This window comes from Pleurodeles waltl, chromosome 3_1, assembly GCF_031143425.1.
Source record: "Pleurodeles waltl isolate 20211129_DDA chromosome 3_1, aPleWal1.hap1.20221129, whole genome shotgun sequence".
Classification (NCBI taxonomy): Eukaryota; Metazoa; Chordata; class Amphibia; order Caudata; family Salamandridae; genus Pleurodeles; species Pleurodeles waltl.
The window spans coordinates 1,690,105,534-1,690,125,570 of record NC_090440.1 but is presented as its reverse complement, the minus strand read 5'-3'; the positions used below and the strand labels follow the sequence as shown (position 1 = coordinate 1,690,125,570).

The 20,037-nt window shown below is 43.0% G+C and overlaps 1 protein-coding gene across 2 annotated transcripts in view; it reads left to right on the top strand.

The window, feature by feature from the left end:
- The window catches only part of LOC138285500 (lanosterol synthase-like), a 192,421-nt gene that overhangs the window by 103,285 nt on the left and 69,099 nt on the right, over positions 1 to 20,037 (top strand). For both annotated transcript variants that reach the window (XM_069225489.1, XM_069225488.1), the window contains 5 exons: positions 8,802 to 8,829; positions 12,302 to 12,358; positions 12,878 to 12,949; positions 18,410 to 18,460; positions 18,813 to 18,962. In XM_069225489.1, coding sequence (XP_069081590.1) covers positions 8,802 to 8,829; positions 12,302 to 12,358; positions 12,878 to 12,949; positions 18,410 to 18,460; positions 18,813 to 18,962 — 358 coding nt within the window. The remainder of the gene's footprint in view (positions 1 to 8,801; positions 8,830 to 12,301; positions 12,359 to 12,877; positions 12,950 to 18,409; positions 18,461 to 18,812; positions 18,963 to 20,037) is intronic.

Sequence of the window (20,037 nt, the reverse complement as noted above, 5' to 3'; positions counted from 1 at the left end):
ACATTTGTGTGTTGCAGAAGCCCTTACAGTTTTTCATGGAGTGAAAGAATGTTCAATTTGAGCCTTCATTGACAATCAAGCCAAAGTCCAGAGATTTGACATCTGGCACAAGAGTGAGGTGAAGCCCTTGGCTGAAAGTTAATTTTGTCACAAAGACTGACATTTGCAGAAGTTTTTTTTTTAAATTTTTTTTTTTAATTCAGTTTTTATTTATCCAAACAAGTCTAACTGACAACAGTACAGACTTGCCAAATGTAGTACAAAGTTTTGTATCTAATTTTTCGTATCCCATATATCATACCATCTACCAGGGTACCCTCCAAAGCAGTGGTCCGATCATCATCCTTCATCTTTACCATTCACAGACTCACCATCTTTTTATTCTCAAACATTTTCATAAACATCTCTTCTTCAAGTTAGACGGTTATTCGGGGAGTCCCTCAACCTAGTCAGCATCTCTGTCCATTTAGCCACATCTTCTGTTATCTTATCTCTTCAATTTGGTTTCATGTGCTACTCATCAGCCAGTTACCACTCCAGGAGGTCCGCCTTCAATTTAACCAGCCTAGGCACTCTAGGCTAGGCCAGCGGAGTGCCATTCTTTTCTTTGTCAGAACTGTTCCCAGTGATAGTAGTCTAGTCCTCATTTTATGACTTTTATTTTCCTGGCATATTCCCACATGTACTTCTTTATAGCCTTTTGCAGTGCTGCTTGTGTGGCCCTCTTCAGGCTTTCAGGTATTTTCCTCCAGAAGTTCATATGCAAAAAAAAGTCTGCCCCCCCCCCCATCAGTACTGCATCTGCTACAGACAGAAGGTCGATATGGATCAATAATATCTAATTTCTTAAGGGTGAGATAAGTTCTGGGAAGAAATGAAATGGCAGTAGTTTAAATTGTGCATTAGGAGAAACCCTTGCACAGGCCTTCCTCCTATCGCTCTCACTTAAAGGCTGTATGTAGTTCTCACTCTAGCTGTCATAGGCCCTCTACCTATCTTAACCTCAATCCATCATAGAGCTGTGTTATTACCTTTCTACGCCCAAATAAATCCAACATACTCTTCATCACCCTATAGATTTCTAAGGTCCTCAGGAAAGGACTTTCATATTTCTTTTAAAGTATGGACCTTTCTAGCATATTGCAAGAATTGTCCCATATCCAAACCAAACATCTGCTGCGCTTGCTCAAAGAGACTCACCTCTTGCTGATAAGCAGGTCCCCCACCACTCAACAACCACCCTGTCACCAAGGAAGGAAGTTCATATCCTTAGTCATACTCATAATGGGAGGTTCGATGGCATCTGTCGCTGTAGATACACATGGTATGCATGAGCTCGCCATCTGGTGTTGGGTCGGAGTGTTACAAGTTGTTTTTCTTCGAAGAAGTGTTTTCGAGTCACGGGACCGAGTGACTCCACCTTCTGTGCTCATTGCGCATGGGCGTCGACTCCATCTTCGATTGTTTTCTTTCCGCCATCGGGTTCGGACGTGTTCCTGTCGCTCCGAGTTTCGGAACGGAAAGATAGCTGAAGACGGAAGATTTTCGACGGTATCGTTGCGATCCGGTTAGAGATAGACACATACAACGACGCGTTGAACATCGAAGCGCTTCGGTGCCCTTCGGGGTAGATTTCGGCACCCCGTCGGGGCCTAGTCGGCCCGACCGCGTGGAGGACAACGCCGATGGAACGGACCCCGTTTCGATTCTGCCCCGAATGCCACAACAAATATCCTTATACGGACCTACACTCGGTCTGTAATCTGTGCCTGTCACCCGAGCACAGCGAAGAATCCTGTGAGGCCTGTCGGGCGTTCCGGTCCCGAAAAACTCTGCGCGACCGTCGAGCGAGAAGACTCCAGATGGCGTCCACGCCAAAAGAGCGTCGACAGTTCGAGACAGAAGAGGAACAGGAGGAATCCTTTTCCATCCAGGATTCAGACTCCGACGAGCTACACTCTACAAGAACTGTGAGTAAGACGTCGAGATCAAACCTTAAAAAAGGAAAGAAGGCCCAGGGGACGCCACTGCCAACCGGCCATGGCTCCACCCAAATTCTCGGTGACCAACAATCGGCACCGAAAAAGGCCCATTTAGTGTCGAGATCGTCCGACTCCGGTCGAGACACCGGCACGCAGCCTCCTCGAGACCGAGAGAGTGCTAAACAGAAGCATCGACACCGAGAGTTCGGTGTCGACACGGATCGACGCCGAGACAGTGGCGCCGAAGACCATAGAGGCCAAGAATTTTCGGCACAGAAAAAAAGGAAGGTTACCTCGGAGCCGAAAAAACAATCGACAGGGGTTTCGGAGCCGAAAAAAGCGACATCAGACCCTGTTTCTGGCTCCTACACTGAAGAGCATTCTATGTCTTCTCAAATGAAGAAACATAGATTTGAACAAGAACTGCAATCCACTGACGTGGATCACACGCAAAAGCGTATCTTTATTCAGCAGGGGACTGGGAAGATCAGTACCCTTCCACCTGTCAAACGAAAGAGAACGCTTCAGTTTACTCCTCAGCAACAAACAGCACAAAAGGTAACACCTCCTCCCTCGCCTCCACCTGTAACTCCGGCTTCGCCAACTTACACCCCGTCACATTCGCCAGCTCACACCGCCATGAGCCACGATGACCAAGATCAGGATGCGTGGGACTTGTACGACGCACCAGTGTCTGATAACAGCCCAGACACATACCCAACTAGGCCATCACCACCGGAAGACAGCACAGCCTACTCACAAGTGGTGGCTAGAGCAGCACTATTCCATAATGTGGAACTACACTCGGAACAAGTAGAGGATGATTTTTTATTTAACACCCTCTCTTCAACCCACAGCTCCTACCAAAGCCTGCCGATGCTCCCAGGCATGCTACGCCATGCAAAGGACATTTTCAAGGAGCCAGTAAAAAGTAGGGCAGTGACGCCTAGGGTGGACAAGAAGTATAAGGCGCCTCCTACGGACCCTGTATTCATCACCTCTCAGCTGCCACCAGACTCTGTGGTGGTAGGGGCTGCCAGAAAAAGGGCAAACTCACACACTTCTGGGGATGCACCTCCCCCAGATAAAGAAAGTAGGAAGTTCGATGCAGCCGGGAAGAGGGTTGCTGTCCAAGCAGCAAACCAGTGGCGCATCGCAAATTCACAAGCGCTGTTAGCGCGATACGACAGAGCCCACTGGGATGAGATGCAGCATCTCATTGAACATCTCCCAAAAGATCTGCAAAAGAGAGCAAAACAGGTTGTTGAGGAGGGTCAAAACATTTCCAACAATCAAATACGCTCCTCCATGGATGCAGCAGACACGGCCGCAAGAACCATTAATACGTCGGTTACCATCCGTAGGCACGCATGGCTCAGAACGTCTGGATTCAAGCCAGAAATTCAGCAGGCAGTGCTTAACATGCCAGTAAACGAAAAACTTCTGTTCGGACCGGAGGTCGACACAGCCATAGAAAAGCTCAAGAAGGACACTGACACTGCCAAGGCCATGGGCGCACTCTATTCCCGCAGGGCAGAGGATCTTATAACACCTTCCGCAAAACACCTTTTAGAGGAGGGTTTCGGGGTCAGGCCACACAAGCTACCACCTCACAGTCCGCACCGCCCACCTACCAGGGACAGTACAGGGGAGGTTTTCGGGGCCAGTATAGAGGGGGGCAATTCCCTAGGAATAGGGGAAGATTTCAAAGCCCCAAAACCACTACCAACAAGCAGTGACTCACATGTCACACACCCCTCCCACACAACACCAGTGGGCGGGAGGATACGTCAATATTACGAAGCATGGGACAAAATAACTACAGACACATGGGTCTTAGCAATTATCCAGCATGGTTATTGCATAGAATTCCTGCAATTCCCTCCAGACATACCACCAAAATCACAAAATTTAACAAAATACCATTCACAGCTTCTAGAGATAGAAGTTCAAGCACTACTGCAAAAAAATGCAATAGAATTAGTACCAAGCACACAAATAAACACAGGAGTTTATTCACTGTACTTCTTGATACCAAAAAGGACGAAACACTGAGACCAATTCTAGACCTCAGAGTAGTAAACACATTCATCAAATCAGACCACTTTCACATGGTCACACTACAAGAAGTGTTACCATTGCTCAAAAAACACAACTACATGACAACCCTAGACCTCAAGGATGCATATTTCCATATACCAATACATCAATCACACAGGAAATATCTAAGGTTTGTATTCAAAGGAATACATTACCAATTCAAAGTATTGCCTTTTGGTTTAACAACCGCTCCAAGAGTATTCACAAAATGCCTAGCAGTAGTCGCTGCACACATCAGACGGCAGCAAATACATGTGTTCCCGTATCTAGACGACTGGCTAATCAAAACCAGTTCGCTCACACAATGCTCAAACCACACAAATCAAGTCATACAAACCCTCTACAAACTAGGGTTCACCGTCAACTTTGCAAAATCAAACATTCTGCCAAGCAAAGTACAGCAATATCTAGGAGCCATAATAGACACGACAAAAGGAGTAGCAACGCCAACTCTACAAAGGATCCACAATTTCAACAGGGTCATTCAACACATGTCTCCAAACCAAACAATACAAGCAAGAACAATACTACAGCTCCTAGGCATGATGTCCTCATGCATAGCCATTGTCCCAAACGCAAGACTGCACATGAGGCCCTTACAACAGTGCCTAGCCTCACAGTGGTCTCAAGCACAGGGTCACCTTCTAGATCTGGTGTTGCTAGACCGCCAAACTTACCTCTCGCTTCTATGGTGGAACAGTATAAATTTAAACATAGGGCGGCCTTTCCAAGACCCAGTGCCAGAGTACGTAATAACAACAGATGCTTCCATGACAGGGTGGGGAGCACATCTCAATCAACACAACATAAGAGGACAATGGAACATACATCAAACAAAACTGCATATAAATCATCTAGAATTATTAGCAGTTTTTCAAGCACTAAAAGCTTTCCAACCAATCATAACCCACAAATACATCCTTGTCAAAACAGACAACATGACAACGATGTATTATCTAAACAAACAAGGAGGAACACATTCAACGCAGTTAAGCTTGTTAGCTCAAAAAATATGGAAGTGGGCAATCCACCATCAGATTGGTCTAATAGCACAGTTTATTCCGGGGATCCAGAATCAGCTGGCAGACAATCTCTCTCGAGATCACCAGCAAGTCCACGAATGGGAAATCCACCCACAGATTCTGTACACCTACTTCACACTCTGGGGAACACCACAAATAGACTTATTTGCAACAAAAGAGAACGCAAAATGCCAAAACTTCGCGTCCAGATACCCACACAAGCAATCCCAAGGCAATGCCCTATGGATGAACTGGTCAGGAATATTTGCTTACGCTTTTCCTCCTCTCCCTCTCCTTCCTTACCTAGTAAACAAATTGAGTCAAAACAAACTCAAACTCATTTTAATAGCACCAACTTGGGCAAGACAACCCTGGTACACAACACTGCTAGATCTGTCTGTAGTACCACACATCAAACTGCCCAACAAACCAGATCTGTTAACGCAACACAACCAACAGATCAGACACCCGGACCCAGCATCGCTGAATCTAGCAATCTGGCTCCTGAAATCCTAGAATTCGGACACTTGCAACTTAGCCAAGAGTGTATGGAAGTCATAAAGCAGGCCAGAAGGCCATCCACTAGACACTGCTACGCAAGTAAGTGGAAAAGATTTGTTTGGTACTGCCATCATAATCAGATACAACCGCTAGATGCAACTCCAAAACATATAGTAAATTACTTGCTCCATTTACAAAAAGCAAAGCTAGCCTTCTCTTCTATTAAAATACACCTTGCAGCAATATCTGCATACCTGCAAACTACCTATTCAACTTCCTTGTATAGGATACCAGTTATCAAAGCATTTATAGAAGGGCTTAAAAGAATTATACCACCAAGAACACCACCTGTTCCTTCATGGAACCTAAACGTGGTTCTAACAAGACTCATGGGCCCACCTTTCGAACCCATGCACTCTTGCGGAATACAATTCCTAACCTGGAAAGTTGCCTTTCTCATCGCCATTACATCTCTAAGAAGAGTAAGTGAAATTCAAGCGTTCACAACACAAGAGCCTTTTATACAAATACATAAAAATAAGGTCGTCCTACGACCTAATCCAAAATTTTTACCAAAAGTTATTTCACCATTCCATCTAAATCAAACGGTAGAACTACCAGTATTTTTCCCACAGCCAGATTCTGTGGCTGAAAGAGCACTACATACATTAGATGTCAAAAGAGCATTAATGTACTACATTGACAGAACAAAGAACATCAGAAAAACTAAACAGCTATTTATTGCATTCCAAAAACCTCATGCAGGTAACCCAATATCAAAACAAGGTATAGCCAGATGGATAGTTAAATGCATCCAAATCTGCTACCTTAAAGCAAAAACACAACTGCCCATTACTCCCAGGGCACATTCAACAAGGAAAAAAGGTGCTTCAATGGCCTTTTTAGGAAACATCCCAATGCAGGAAATATGTAAGGCAGCCACTTGGTCTACGCCTCACACATTCACCAAACACTACTGTATAGATGTGCTATCCGCACAACAAGCTACAGTAGGTCAAGCTGTATTAAGAACTCTATTTCAGACAACTTCTACTCCTACAGGCTAAACCACCGCTTATGGGGAACTAACTGCTTACTAGTCTATGCATACCATGTGTATCTACAGCGACAGATGCCATCGAACTGAAAATGTCACTTACCCAGTGTACATCTGTTCGTGGCATCAGTCGCTGAGATTCACATGGACCCACCCACCTCCCCGGAAGCCTGTAGCAGTTCAGAAGTTACCTTCAATTTTGTACATTTGTATATATTACTTAATCCTTTAATAGGTACATACTTACATTTTTCATTGCGCGGGCACTATTACTATAGTACAACTCCTACCTCACCCTCTGCGGGGAAAACAATCGAAGATGGAGTCGACGCCCATGCGCAATGAGCACAGAAGGTGGAGTCACTCGGTCCCGTGACTCGAAAACACTTCTTCGAAGAAAAACAACTTGTAACACTCCGACCCAACACCAGATGGCGAGCTCATGCATACCATGTGAATCTCAGCGACTGATGCCACGAACAGATGTACACTGGGTAAGTGACATTTTCATTCTTCCACAAACAGCAATGTTTTCAAAACAGTGCATATCACTCTATAGCATATTTGTAGTTGTTTTGACATGAAAGGAATTTTTCATTTTTTTGGGGATTGAGGATTAGGAAGTTTTAGGTAGACTCCTTTGATACGTTTATCATGAATGTTATACATGTTAAGTATTGTGTAACCTTTATGTTTGGAGTATTAATTAATTCATACCTCTGTCAGTCGTGTCATTCAAGAAGCAGGCTCCATAAAGAGTTACCTTAAGTAAACAGTATGGTTTAATTTGTGCAGTTGTGCCAGGGACTTTTTACTGCAGTTGATAATAGCTTTGGGTTTCACTTCTCTGGCTACCTTGTCTCTGGCCCATTCATCTGTGTCCGAAATCACTTTCTTGGAACCTTACCTTGGCTAAGGTTTGGCAGGGCTTGATTTAACGAGCAACCTTGTCAAGACGCACACTCTTACAGTTCCCAGATTGGGCTCAGAAGTGTTTCTTATGGCTAAAATCCAGACAGATTACCAGACTGGGACAAGAGACGTTTCATACTCCACACACTCCTCACTTTTAGGAGGAGTGGAGATAGATTTTTGAATTTGAATTTTAATTGATCACGTATAGAGTGCAGCTGTCACTCCCATAGGAGCATCCCTGCGCTATAGCGGGAGTAAGCCTAGAAGAGGAACAGATTAACGCAGAGAGGTCCAATTTTGACAGTAGGATGGAGAATCACAAAAAGAGGAAGTAGCAAAGGGAGTAAGGAATCCAAAGATCCTTCAGACAACACACAGTGTGACAGACTGTTGAAAGCGGTTCTTCAGACCGGTGACTGTTTGACAGACCATTAGAGATCGTTCAGAGACTACACAGTCTGGCAGGTTAGAAAACGTGATTGTTCAGATCCCACACTGTCTGGCAGACTCTTGGAAAATCTTCATTTACCAAACTATCTGGCAAACTGCGAGATACCAAAAAATCTGAGAGGCTCTTGGATATTCTTTGTACACCAAAGAGTAAGACAGACTAGAAGACATCACAGCAGACTGAGACTAGTAAAGACACCACAGTCTGGGTGCACACTGCCTGATCAAGTATCAGCCACAAGACTTATTTTTAGGAAGCAAAAGACAATTGTTAAAAGTTTGCAGCTTTTTCCTCCCTAGGTTGCATTGTGAGTCCCTGTTGAAAAGAAACCAGTGCTGAGATTAATTTACCATCTTTTATGTTAGGGTGTTGTCTGTTATAGATACACCTCACATTTCTTGTCCAGCTGGGTGAATTGAACCCTTATAGAAGAGTTGACCAAATCCTTGTTGGAACAGATGGAGGGGTGGGCTTAGTTTCATAAAAGTTTCCTCTAAGTTCTTGATAGCCCCTCCATTGCTCCCTTCCTTAATGTCTTCCTCTATTCCCTCTTTTTACTCATTACAGCTAACAGTGTAGCGGATGTAACATGGCCACCGCTTCACAATGTATAAAGTTGACTGCACAGTTTCAGTAATCACTGGCTGCAATGGGCATGCTCTTACTTGGTTTTGCGACTCTAGCACACAAACAAGAGATGGGACCCTCCTAGAAGATAAATGTTGTTTCTTATATCTTCATAATTTTCAACTTTCATTTTTTTCTTTCTCTAGGCTGGGGCTGGATGGCATGAAGATGCAGGTAACTCTTCTGTCCTGACAAGGAACAGGAATTATCATTATATACCACTGTTACTTCACGCTGCATACAGTCTACTGTTAACATATTTGCTCTGCAGTGTCTTATAACGCAGTACGTTTAGATAAAGCTGAGCAAAGGCTAAAGCAGCGACTGAGGGGATTAGTAAATCACAAGTTGGGGATGGATGGGATCGTGTGGTGGGGGAATAGTTTCAATACTATTTATATTTTGCCTACATATAGCATTCAGCTGTATGTTGTCAAAAGACTACATGTGGACCGTACTAAAAAGTGAGAGCCCACCCATTGCTTAGCTTTGGTTGGCTTTATTGTCACTGTCATTTGCTTACTTCTTAAATGCAATGACTTTACTGTCTCTTCTTGTGTTTGTCCCTCATCTGGAGCATAGTATGTACACCATGCTTTTGAATGGCTTACTTGTATCTTTCCACTGTTCAGATACAGGGAACTACTTTTTTAGGTTGAGCCTACCAGGCACCAGAACTGACTGGTTGTGCAAGACATAGCGTGGAATTACCAAACGTAAAGAGGAATGCTTACCATCTGACTTAACTGTCACTTGTATTTGCCTGCTTCTTATTTGATGGCTTGAATTGTCCATATTGTGCCTGTCCCTCCCTTGGAGCATATCCATTTTACTTGGGTCCTTCCACTGCTCAAATTTAGGGAACTACTTTTTCGCCTTAAGCACTCCACAAGAGTGCATGTGTTTTCCAGCTGCCTACCTAGTGTGCATCTCTTATTCTCTGTATTCCATGTTGCTCTCTCAACTGTGTGATTCTGACCCGCCCTTCCCCCCATGATGCAGTCCCTCTTGCGTGGTTCTTCTCCCCCCTGTGTTGGTTTCTTACCTGTGTGCTTGCACTCCACCTCCAAGTCCTCAGTGCTCTTTCTCTGTCTGGTTTGCTTTTCTCACCCTCAAGCTTCATGTTGGTCTTTCTCATGTTTGATTTTCTCTGCCATTTCACCCGCGCCCCACCTGTGACCCTCCCATGTTGCTTCAATCACCTGCACCGACTGTGCTGCTTCACCTGCCCGTAACCACCTACATGTTACTGATGCCACCTGCAGTCCCTCAGGTAGCTTGTGCCCCATCTGCTTACAAACCCCCCCCAAAAAACAGCTGTCGCATATTTTGTTTTCTTTTTTACTTAGCAATCCAACTTCGATAGGTAAATTAAAAAAAGCGTCATTTTGTAGGGCAAATAAAAAAAAAGTGGTTGTTTTGTAAGCTCAAGCATGCGTGCGCTGTGCCTACAAAATGATGCAGGCTTTTACTTTCTTTTGAAAAGCAGTGCTTTACAAACAAGCATTGGCAAAGCCACTGGCCCGGAACTCACATTATAAAGGTGAGACCTGGTGGCTATGCCAATGCTTGTTTTAGAAAGTGGAATCAGTTCCCTTTACTCGAGACTGACGTAGGCTGAAAGATGTTACCTTGTGCCTCTGCACTGCAGCAGCTTGCATTTAATGCTATATGCATGTAAGCTGGCCTCAGGGCGCTTTTAAATCCCCCTTACCACTGGTAGCATCCATTTTATTTGTGAGAGAGTTGCAAGGAGAGGCTATTTTTGTACTTTGAAGCTGGATACCACACCAAGAGAATGTAAACCTGCTTTAACATCGTTTTACTGTTACAAAATACAGCCAGCACATTTTGTTTAGCCTCTAAACATAGTTTTAAACTGTTATACGGAATCCCTCTTGTCTGCTTAAAATTAGTGTCCTTTTGAGCGGTTTCTGAGCTCAGTTACACATTGATATTTGGAAACTACATGTGATTTGTAAAACGAAAAACAAACCAAAAATTTTATTTTTCACGTTTTCTTGTGATTATATTAACATGATGGTTTTGTAAAATATGCTTGTTCAATTTTAAATGGAAGTGTTATAAAGGTATGCCAATACTGATTGTGATGTTACTTCCTGCGAACGTCATTGTGAATTACATATAATACTCTCCCCACTATTTTGCTTAGGAACTGTGCTCTGTAAAAACTAAGAAACTCCTAATCTCAGCAAGAAGCCTGCATAGACCTAGTACTGCCTTCCAGCCCTGTACTGATGCCATCACCAGCAAGCATTGGCAAAGCCAGTAGGTCTGGCTTTAGTGTGGTGACGCTAGTCCTTAATTTGAGCTGGTGGTTGCAGTTATGGCCCATCAGCACTCAGTTTTGGGGACTGGTCATTCTTTTTCCACCACAGGCTTTGACCCAGAGACAAGCACAAAAGGGATGAAAAAGGGAGGATGAGTAAGACCAAAAAACAGTGATAAAGAGAGAAAACGATAAACTACAAGAGTGAAGGAAAGGGATTGGGGATGTCTAGTGGTGAATGAAAGAGGCAGGACGTGGAAACGAGACTATGCAGACTTAGTATCAGGCACTTTGACATGCAATAATCCTGGCCTCGGTCATCTGAGCAAAACTTTGAGCTCCAGCATTTATTTCTGTACTAATTAAAGAACTGGGGGGGGGGCAAATGTAAACCCAGGCATTGCCAAATGTTAGTTGAATGCATTGCATGCGGAGATGCTCTCTTTATGACATTAAAGCTTGCCCATCTGGCTTTGCCAGTGCTAGGAAAAAGTAGCAAAGAAGATTGATTTCTGAATAGAATTCACATAAGATGGTAAATAATTGATTGTAACAACCACCCAAAGATTAAGTCTACTTTTCAGATATAAAATTGTCCATCATGCACTGCAGTGGAAACACTTTCTGGAAGGCACAATGGGACACCAGTTAGCCAGTAGCATGGGGCCGAGTGTAATGCTCATCTAGCTGGTGCCAACGCCCAGCCGTGTATTCTTTAAAGACTTACTGACAAGAGGTTCTGTAAAAAGAATTGCTGTGATACCATACCATAAAGGGCTCAGACAGTATCTGTTTACAGTAATACAAATTGCTTTTAAATAGCATTTGCTGCAGCAGGCCAGCATTACTGCAAATGTATTGTCCAAACCAGTGGTACTCAATTTCTTGACCTTTGCTGGATGAAAGACTGAATCTTACCTGCTGCCATTATCATCTGTGTTAAACTAATGCACATGGAACTCTGCAATGAACACCCAACTTACTGAGCTGTCATACCAATTTAATTGACAAAAATCCACATATGCAACAGGGCTAAAATTATTCAAACAGAAAGATAGCCAGGAGACAAAGTTGTGAGCTCACTCTTGCAGTTAAACATCTGAAGTTCCCATCGGGGTAAATGTACATCACTGAGATACTTTAATTATTCCAGATGATGCCATCCCAAATATGGTGGGGGGGAGTGGGTGGGGCAAAGGGCATTGCAGAAAAATGAAGAATACACAGATGTGCATTTCTCTCCATAAAATCCTGTACATGTGAATTTGGATACTGTACACTGCGGACTCATTACACTGTACTTGGCGCACGTCTGTCACTGTTGTTTAATGATTATGGAACGTTTTTGCTTTTCAGGGAACCAACGGCTCACAATTGTGGGATACGGCATTTGCAGCTCAAGCCTTTCTCGAGGTGCAGTAGTAACTCAGAAACGTGTGTATTTGTTTGTGTACTCACTTCTTTTCGGGTCAGTTATTGTATCATTATAGTTTCTCCTTCTCAACAGCAGTCCTTTACCCCTTCCTCAGCTCACGTACCCCACCTGTTCCCTCCAATTAGCCAGACATTTTCTATCCCCTGCCTCTATCCACTGAATGGCCTTTAATCCTCCACCAAGAAATGCACGAAAGAAGTCATCGCACTGCCACACAAAATAATCTCGGCCCATCAGCTAAAATGCAAATTACCTCATGCCCTGTTCGGTCCACCTGGGACCCTGATGGGGATCATTTTGACCATGACCTGGATCTGCAAAAACAAAAGCTGGAGATTTTTCTTATTCAGTTTGCCTCCTCCTGCTTCCAAGTCTCAGTCTCCAAGTCTCAGTCTCCCTCTCTCTCTCCCTCTCTCTCTCTCTCGTTTCCATCTGTCACCTTCCTCCATTCATTGATTGATTTCCCTCTTGTTACCATTTTTTCTTCCTTGTGGCAGGCAGGAGCTCAGGGTCAGAAAGAGTTCACCTCCTGTTTGAAGAAGGCCCATGAGTTCTTCCGGATCACCCAGGTGAGTGAAGATGCAGTGGGGCTATGCTAGTGTGTATGATATACATGGGGTGAGGTGAAGCCAGTGTAAAGCATATCCTGGGTAAGGGAAAAACCATCCTCACCCATAGTCCTAGTGTAAAATTAGGGACCCTTTTTTAATTACTTAAAGACTGGAAGAGGCATCTAAGGCTTTGCATCTAATAAATAAACAACATCAGCGGTTCTGGGGTTCACAGGGTGTATTTCAGCCCTGATTCACAAGCCATTTTAAACTTTACCTGAACGTTAGTACACATTTGGTTCGTTCTGTGTTGTATAATCTCAAAATGTGAATTTACATCTGTAAAGTAATTTACTTTCATAATATTACCTCAGATTTTTGATAATTATATCCCACCCTATGTACATTAAATGTACTCCTGTCAAAGACAGGAGTAAATGTGTGTCCTGGGTGGGAATGGAAGAGATCGTTCCTTTCCCCCTCCCCCCCCCAAAAAAAGTGGTTAGAATGTAGGGAGAAGAGGTTTCTCCATGCATGCGTAAATATACACCATGCATTTTTACACACATGCATGTTTACAAACGTAAATCGTAATCGAAAGTTGTGAATGTTTCCCACCAGTACTGCTTTTTTGTAATTTCTTTTTTTAAAACAATTTTTTCTAAACAAGGGGGTAAACCTGTTGGTGTAGTTATATTTTTTTTCTGTGAGCCGTACCACCTGAGATCAGTTTTTGAGACAAAATTGCATTCCGACTTTCTGCCAAGTACATGCCGTACTAGTATTGTGGGAGAAGTAATGTAAGTGAGGTACATTTCCCCATAATCCATTCCCTTTATCTGTGTGGGTCTTAGTTAGATTTCCACCATCTGGTATTTTTCTTACATCCTATCACTGGTTTCCAAATAGTGTTTTAAAAAAAAACGTAAGAATGTGTCCTGTGGCATCAGCTGAGTATTGTAAATTGAACCCTGGCATCAGCAGAGTACTGTCAGTTGGACCCTGGCATAAACATCACCTTCTGAATTTGGCCTTTACACCATCCGATTTCTGTCTCTGCCACTGCCCTGAGGTCCAGCATCATTTCCCTCATCATCTCTTGGTCTGTGTGCAAGAACTGTTTTCAGCAATAGCGTTCTGATCGTTTACTGCAGTTAACTCCCTTTCACAGTTGATTATGTACATTTCCTTCTCTTAGGGTGTGAGGCATGACACAGGTCTTGTAAGTATAATATTGACAGAAATGTGCAAAGGTGCCACTTTGCATGACACTGTTGCACTATCAAAGAAGACATTGAAATTGACAAAGCCAGCATTATGGTTTGTTAGGATAATATTACCTGTAGAGTTTTAGCAGGTAGGCCGAATAGGCCATGCACTTATAAAGGACTCTGCTGGTCCTACCAAGACCATTCACAGCTGAACAATCCCATTCATTTTGTCCTTTGGTCTAGATCTCACAATGGTTTCACTGCTTTCCTCATGGTCCTCCCAGAGCCAGTAGCCTGGATACAGGCCTGATGTTACCTCTCTCAACTGTTTTGAAGCATACCACTTGCAACATGATGCACAACTTGTCAATATTTGAAAGATCCAATCTGCAGATAGTTACTTATTTGTAACATGGGTTTTTGTAACTTGGCACCTGTCATGAATCGTAATGACGGAACTTCATTACCAGCACAAATCACAATATTAACATAGAGATCCAATGAAATCTATGTAGTAATATAACATTTATTAAGTACATAATTATTAAAAGACAAGTAGAAAACAAACATACAAGGGGCACACAGAAAAACAAAGAATTGAGTCGTTTGAGCATAGTTTGTCATCCAAATATACAAAAGTGATGGAAATCATATATACAGAGGCGAAAATGTCCAGTCACAAAACCCAGGCCTACCAGGCTGACATAACCAAATACAAAATTCCTATGTCACATGGTGCTGGTACCCATACTCATACACAGAATTAAGTCTCAATTACAGCGTGAGTTATGGTACCACGGTCAACGTTTTGATCCCTCAAGCATTGAGCATGGGATCATCATCAGGACTCACATATTGTGCCTGAAAATTAAGAATCCATGAAATGCTGAAAGAAACAAAGAAAGTTATTAAAATGCTAAAGATACAGAACAACCGTCTAGTTGCCCAATCATAATAAAGGAGAAAACAGCAGTCCGACAATGCAAGGGTGATAAATCATGCAACCCAGAAAGGGAAAAAAAACGTACTCAAGAAAATCCACAGAATGACAGGGCAGTCCAGGATAAGCCCCACAAGAATTTAAAGCCATGATTTCCCACTAGGAGGCACATATACAGTTGAAATCATAAACCCTTAAAAGAAAGTGGTGAGGCTACCCATCCAAACACTGCAAAAATGATCATTCATGCAGCCTTGAAGCAGAAGATAAGATATCTAGTCACTGTACACATGGATCCAGAAAATAATAGTGCCGCCAAAAGTGGGGGCCCGGAGCAGACACACATAAAAGAACCCAGCTTAATGTAGGCAGCACATAAAGGTGTCCGCAGTTATAGCAAGCTAAAGTTTCTAAAAAATTTATGATAAAGTGGAATACACCATAATTAGCAAGTCGCTCTACCCAACTATAGCAAACAAGCATTTACAATGCATCGGGTCTCGCGTTTGCTCATGTTAGAGCTGATCGCGTTGTAAACTCCTAACCCAACTTTTCACCTATCGGGCAAAAGTGCATTTATGTACATAACCCGAAAAAGTGAAATCAAGTACGTAAAGCGCTCGACTTCTGCCAAGCGAGATCAGGCTCGTAAATTAGAGAAAAAAGTCCACGAGCCCGATGGAAAACAGCGAGCCTCGCATATTTTCTGTACTTGGTCGCTGCACAGGAGGAGGGCTAGCCACCGGAAAAGGCATGCCATATGCGTGCCTTCGACTAATGAAAGCAAGCAGATTTTGTTAGGGAAGCCCACCAACCAATAAAAAACACTGATGTGAAGTTGACAGGGCTTTGAGCCCTTTTATAAATACAAAAGTCTCCCTGCGAAACACATGTGCGAGCGCATGCAATGCAGGCTCGACCCTAAAAAGGTAGGTGATGAGTCTAACCAGCTCAGAAGTGCCAAGGTGAAAGAACCAAGTGGAGGAAATGAAAAGAATACCTAATCTACAGTCCGGCTACTCCCCTGTAAGACAGCAAGGGAGTACGGAGCACAAGAATCCAAGTCAGTGCTGGTAGTGTGCCAACATATTCACAATTGAAGCAAGGTGTAGTACCTGAAAAATAAAAGCGGGACAACCCTGCTATTGCAAGGCGCTCTAACCATCTGTGGGGGCAGCGCAGGTAAATTGGGAGAAAATGTTTTCATATTAATACTAGAATACCTCCATACGCCAACGATAACCTGCGCCAGGGCCAGGCGATAATCAACTACGAACCCACCAAACGTAAAAATGCAGAAAACCGGCATGTGCAATTTAAGGTTGGCCATAGTAGGAATAGAAATAGAAAGGGGCAGAGCGTACCTCAAGGGGTAGGGGAGCGTCTCCGCCATATTGATTTAGTCAGGCTGAATGAAAGAGGTTATGAAATTGTGTGCATATCTCAGAGAAAACTACCTATGGTTGGATGCACATTATTACAAAAGGACAATCATAAAGGGAAGACATTTCCAAACAAGAGTGTGTGAAATTCACAGCCGTAACAAAAGGAATAAAAATTATGTAATTACTGTGGAAAGTCTCCCAATTTACGTGCACGGACCCCTTGGATGGCTAGAGCGGCTTGCAATATCAAGGTTGTCCCGCTTTTATTTTTTAGGTACTACACCTTGCTTCAATTGAGAATACGCCGGCACCCTGCCAGTACTGCCTTGGATTCTTATGCTCCGTACTCCTTTGTTGTCTTACAGTGGAGTAGCTTGATTGTAGATTAGGTATTCTTTTCATTTCGTCCACTTGGTTCTTTCACCTTGGCACTTCAGGGGTGGTTGGACTCATCACCTGCCATTTTTGCTCTGGTTGAAAAGAGCGACTTGCTAATTATGGTTTGTTCCGCTTTATCATATATTTTTTTAGATACTTCATCTTGCTTTAGCTATAGACTCCTTTACGTGTAGCCCACATCACACTGGATTCTTCTGTGTGTGTCTGCTCCGGGCGCCCCCTTTTGGCAACTGTTATTTTCTGGATCAATGTGTACAGTGACTAGGTATCTTATCTTCTCCTTCATGGCTGCATGAATTATTATCTTTGCAGTGTTTGGATGGGTAGCCACCTTCTTTTAAGGGTTTATGATTTCAACTATATATGTGCCTCATAGTGTGAAATCATGGCCTTAATTTCTTGTGGGGCGTATCCTGGACTGCCCTGTCATTCTGTGGATTTTCTTGAGTAAGTTTTTTTCCCTTTCTGGGTTGCATGATTTATCACCCTTGCATTGTCGGACTTCTGTTTCCTCCTTTCCTGCTACAGAGAGTAATCAGTGCACCTTTCAATAGATAGACTCCTGGATGTGATGTCCTTTCACATAGCACTTTTCTGCATGCAATGATATAGTGCATTGGCCGGTTGAGCAGATGGCCTTTACTATTATTGAGCAACTAGACAAGTCTTCTGTATCTTTGGCATTTTAATGACTTTCCCTTTTTCTTTGTTTCTTTCAGCATTTCATGTATTATTATTTTTCAGGCACAATATGGGAGTCCCGATGATCCCATGCTCAATGCTTAAGGGATTGAAACCGTAACTCACGCTGTATTTGAGACTTAATTTGTTGTACGAGTATGGGTACTGGCACTAATTGACATAGACATTTTGTATTTGGTTATGCCGTCCTGGTAGACCTGAGTTTTGTGACTGGGCATTCGCGCTACTGTATATATGATTTCCATCACTTTTGTGTATTTGGAAAACAAACAGTGCTCAAAAGACTCAGTTCCTTGTTTTTCTGTGAACCCCTTGCATTTTTGTTTTCTACTTGTCTTTCAATAATAATGTACTTAATACATTTTACATTATTACATAGATTTAATTAGATCTGTTAATATTGTGATTTGTACTAGTAATGAGGGACCGTTGTTACCTAAAATATACCGTGACCCCCAGGTCCTGCTCCTATCCGTGGATTTCCCTTGTTCTTAAAAGTATGAATCCTAATGATGCCGCATCCAGGTCCCATCACCAAAGAAGAGAAGATGGTGCCTAAAATGTACTTGCAATAAAGGCGATAGCTCCAGAAAGGAAGCCAACATGATGTAGACGCTAATTTGATTGTGATGTCCTGTCAATGTTGTCACCATCTGATTAGACATATGGTAATTTTAATAAGATGTTTTACTTTTAAAAAGACTTTTATATCCAGTCAGCGCGTAGCAGAAGAACACAAAGGATGTCAAGCTCTGAAAGATTTCAAGCAGTAAATTCAGTGTTACCTATTAGTAATTTACCCTGATATCTATATTCTGATTTTTATTTTTTATTTTTCCAGGTACCTGACAATCCACCCAACTACCAGAAATATTATCGACAAATGAATAAGGTATGTCTTGGTCTTTTCAGCTCCTGTGATTTTACCATTTCTGAATCTGTCCCTTTTGCTTTTATTGTGACACGTCTGCCTCTCTTCCATTGTCCTACTTCTCAGCCCTCCACACAGTCTACTCAAATGCCCTCAGGTGCCGTCTCTCTTCCTTCTGTCATTTCCCTTTTACCACTACATCTTTTTTTAATTAATCTACCTTTATTTTCTCGTCAACCCTTCCTTTATCTTCTCATCAATGCCATCATCCCCTTTTCCTGTTGTTAATTTCCTCCAGTTTTGATTAAAGTTTGTTGGCTGCTGGCCGCCCAAATATATCCCTCTTTTCTCAGTGTGCCATGCATTCTTACAGGGCGGTTTCCCCTTTAGCACCAGGGATTGTGGATGGATCGTTGCTGACTGCACCGCCGAGGGCCTCAAAGCTGTGATGCTTCTGCAGGAAAAGTGCCCATTTGTAACAGATCACATTCCAAATAATCGCCTGTATGATGCTGTCAATGTGGTGAGTACCTCGTGGAAACTTCAGATGCTAGGAGCAAGAAGGTTCTTCCCTACTAGTGCATGCCTGTCCGACCTTAGGGGCATGACACTGTTGGGGGCGGGGTCTAAAGATCTTTTTTTTCTTGCTTGTGTATTGAAGAGATTAGCACACAGGCTTTATCGAATGGTCCAATGGTATGTCTAGATATTTAATTTCGTCCCTCAGGCAGTGAGAAATCAGGATTTAATAACTCTCTTAGGGAATCTTTTGAGTGTTGTGTTAGGGGAATATCTAAATAGCTTCATTTTGCACTTTTGTGGTGATGAATAGGGCAGACAATCCCATCATACTGTCATGCACAGAACAGGTCATTAACAGAACTCTTCGCATTCCTCATTCGTAGATAACTGATGGTGTGAGCAGTAAGAAAAGCAGGAGTAGTGCATGTGAGTTGGTAATGTTCGTGATACTTTTATTTGCTTAACTGATGGAGGGCCCTGGAGTCAGGCATTCTTTTATCTCTTTCGTGAGGGCCATAATATGAAGGTTTGTTGGGGGTCCTGTCCCTTAAATAACTCTTTGTGGGATAATGTACAGAAAATAAGACAGATACAGTAATATCTAGATGTGACTGTAAAGAGAAAGGATGAGGTCAGCTGTGGTAACAGGTTTAGGGAGATGGAGGTTAGGTGTGTGCAGAGGTTATTCACAGCTTTTATGAAAGTTTGGAGGTGGCATAGTCGCCCCTAGCATTCATGGTACTCAGTACCTCCTTGAAAGAAGGGACTTTGCTTTCTACCATTTCTTGCCATTCCAGGCAAATGTCTACGTGAGCTAGGCTGTAGTGCTGGCCCTGGCAGGCAATAATGTGTTAGAGTTTGCAGAACAGATATTGGGGAGAGTATTGAGGGTAGATGGAGAGTAATAGACAAAGCTATGACGACGTGTAGGGAAGGATGATGGAAGTACATCTGGAGAGAGTAAAGTGAAGCAGAAACATGGGTAGTGTAGGTGGCTATGAATAGGATAGCACTTGGAGGCAGGACTTTGCTGGGTTCAGGATTTTATCTTTACTGCAACCTTTGCATTTCCCTAT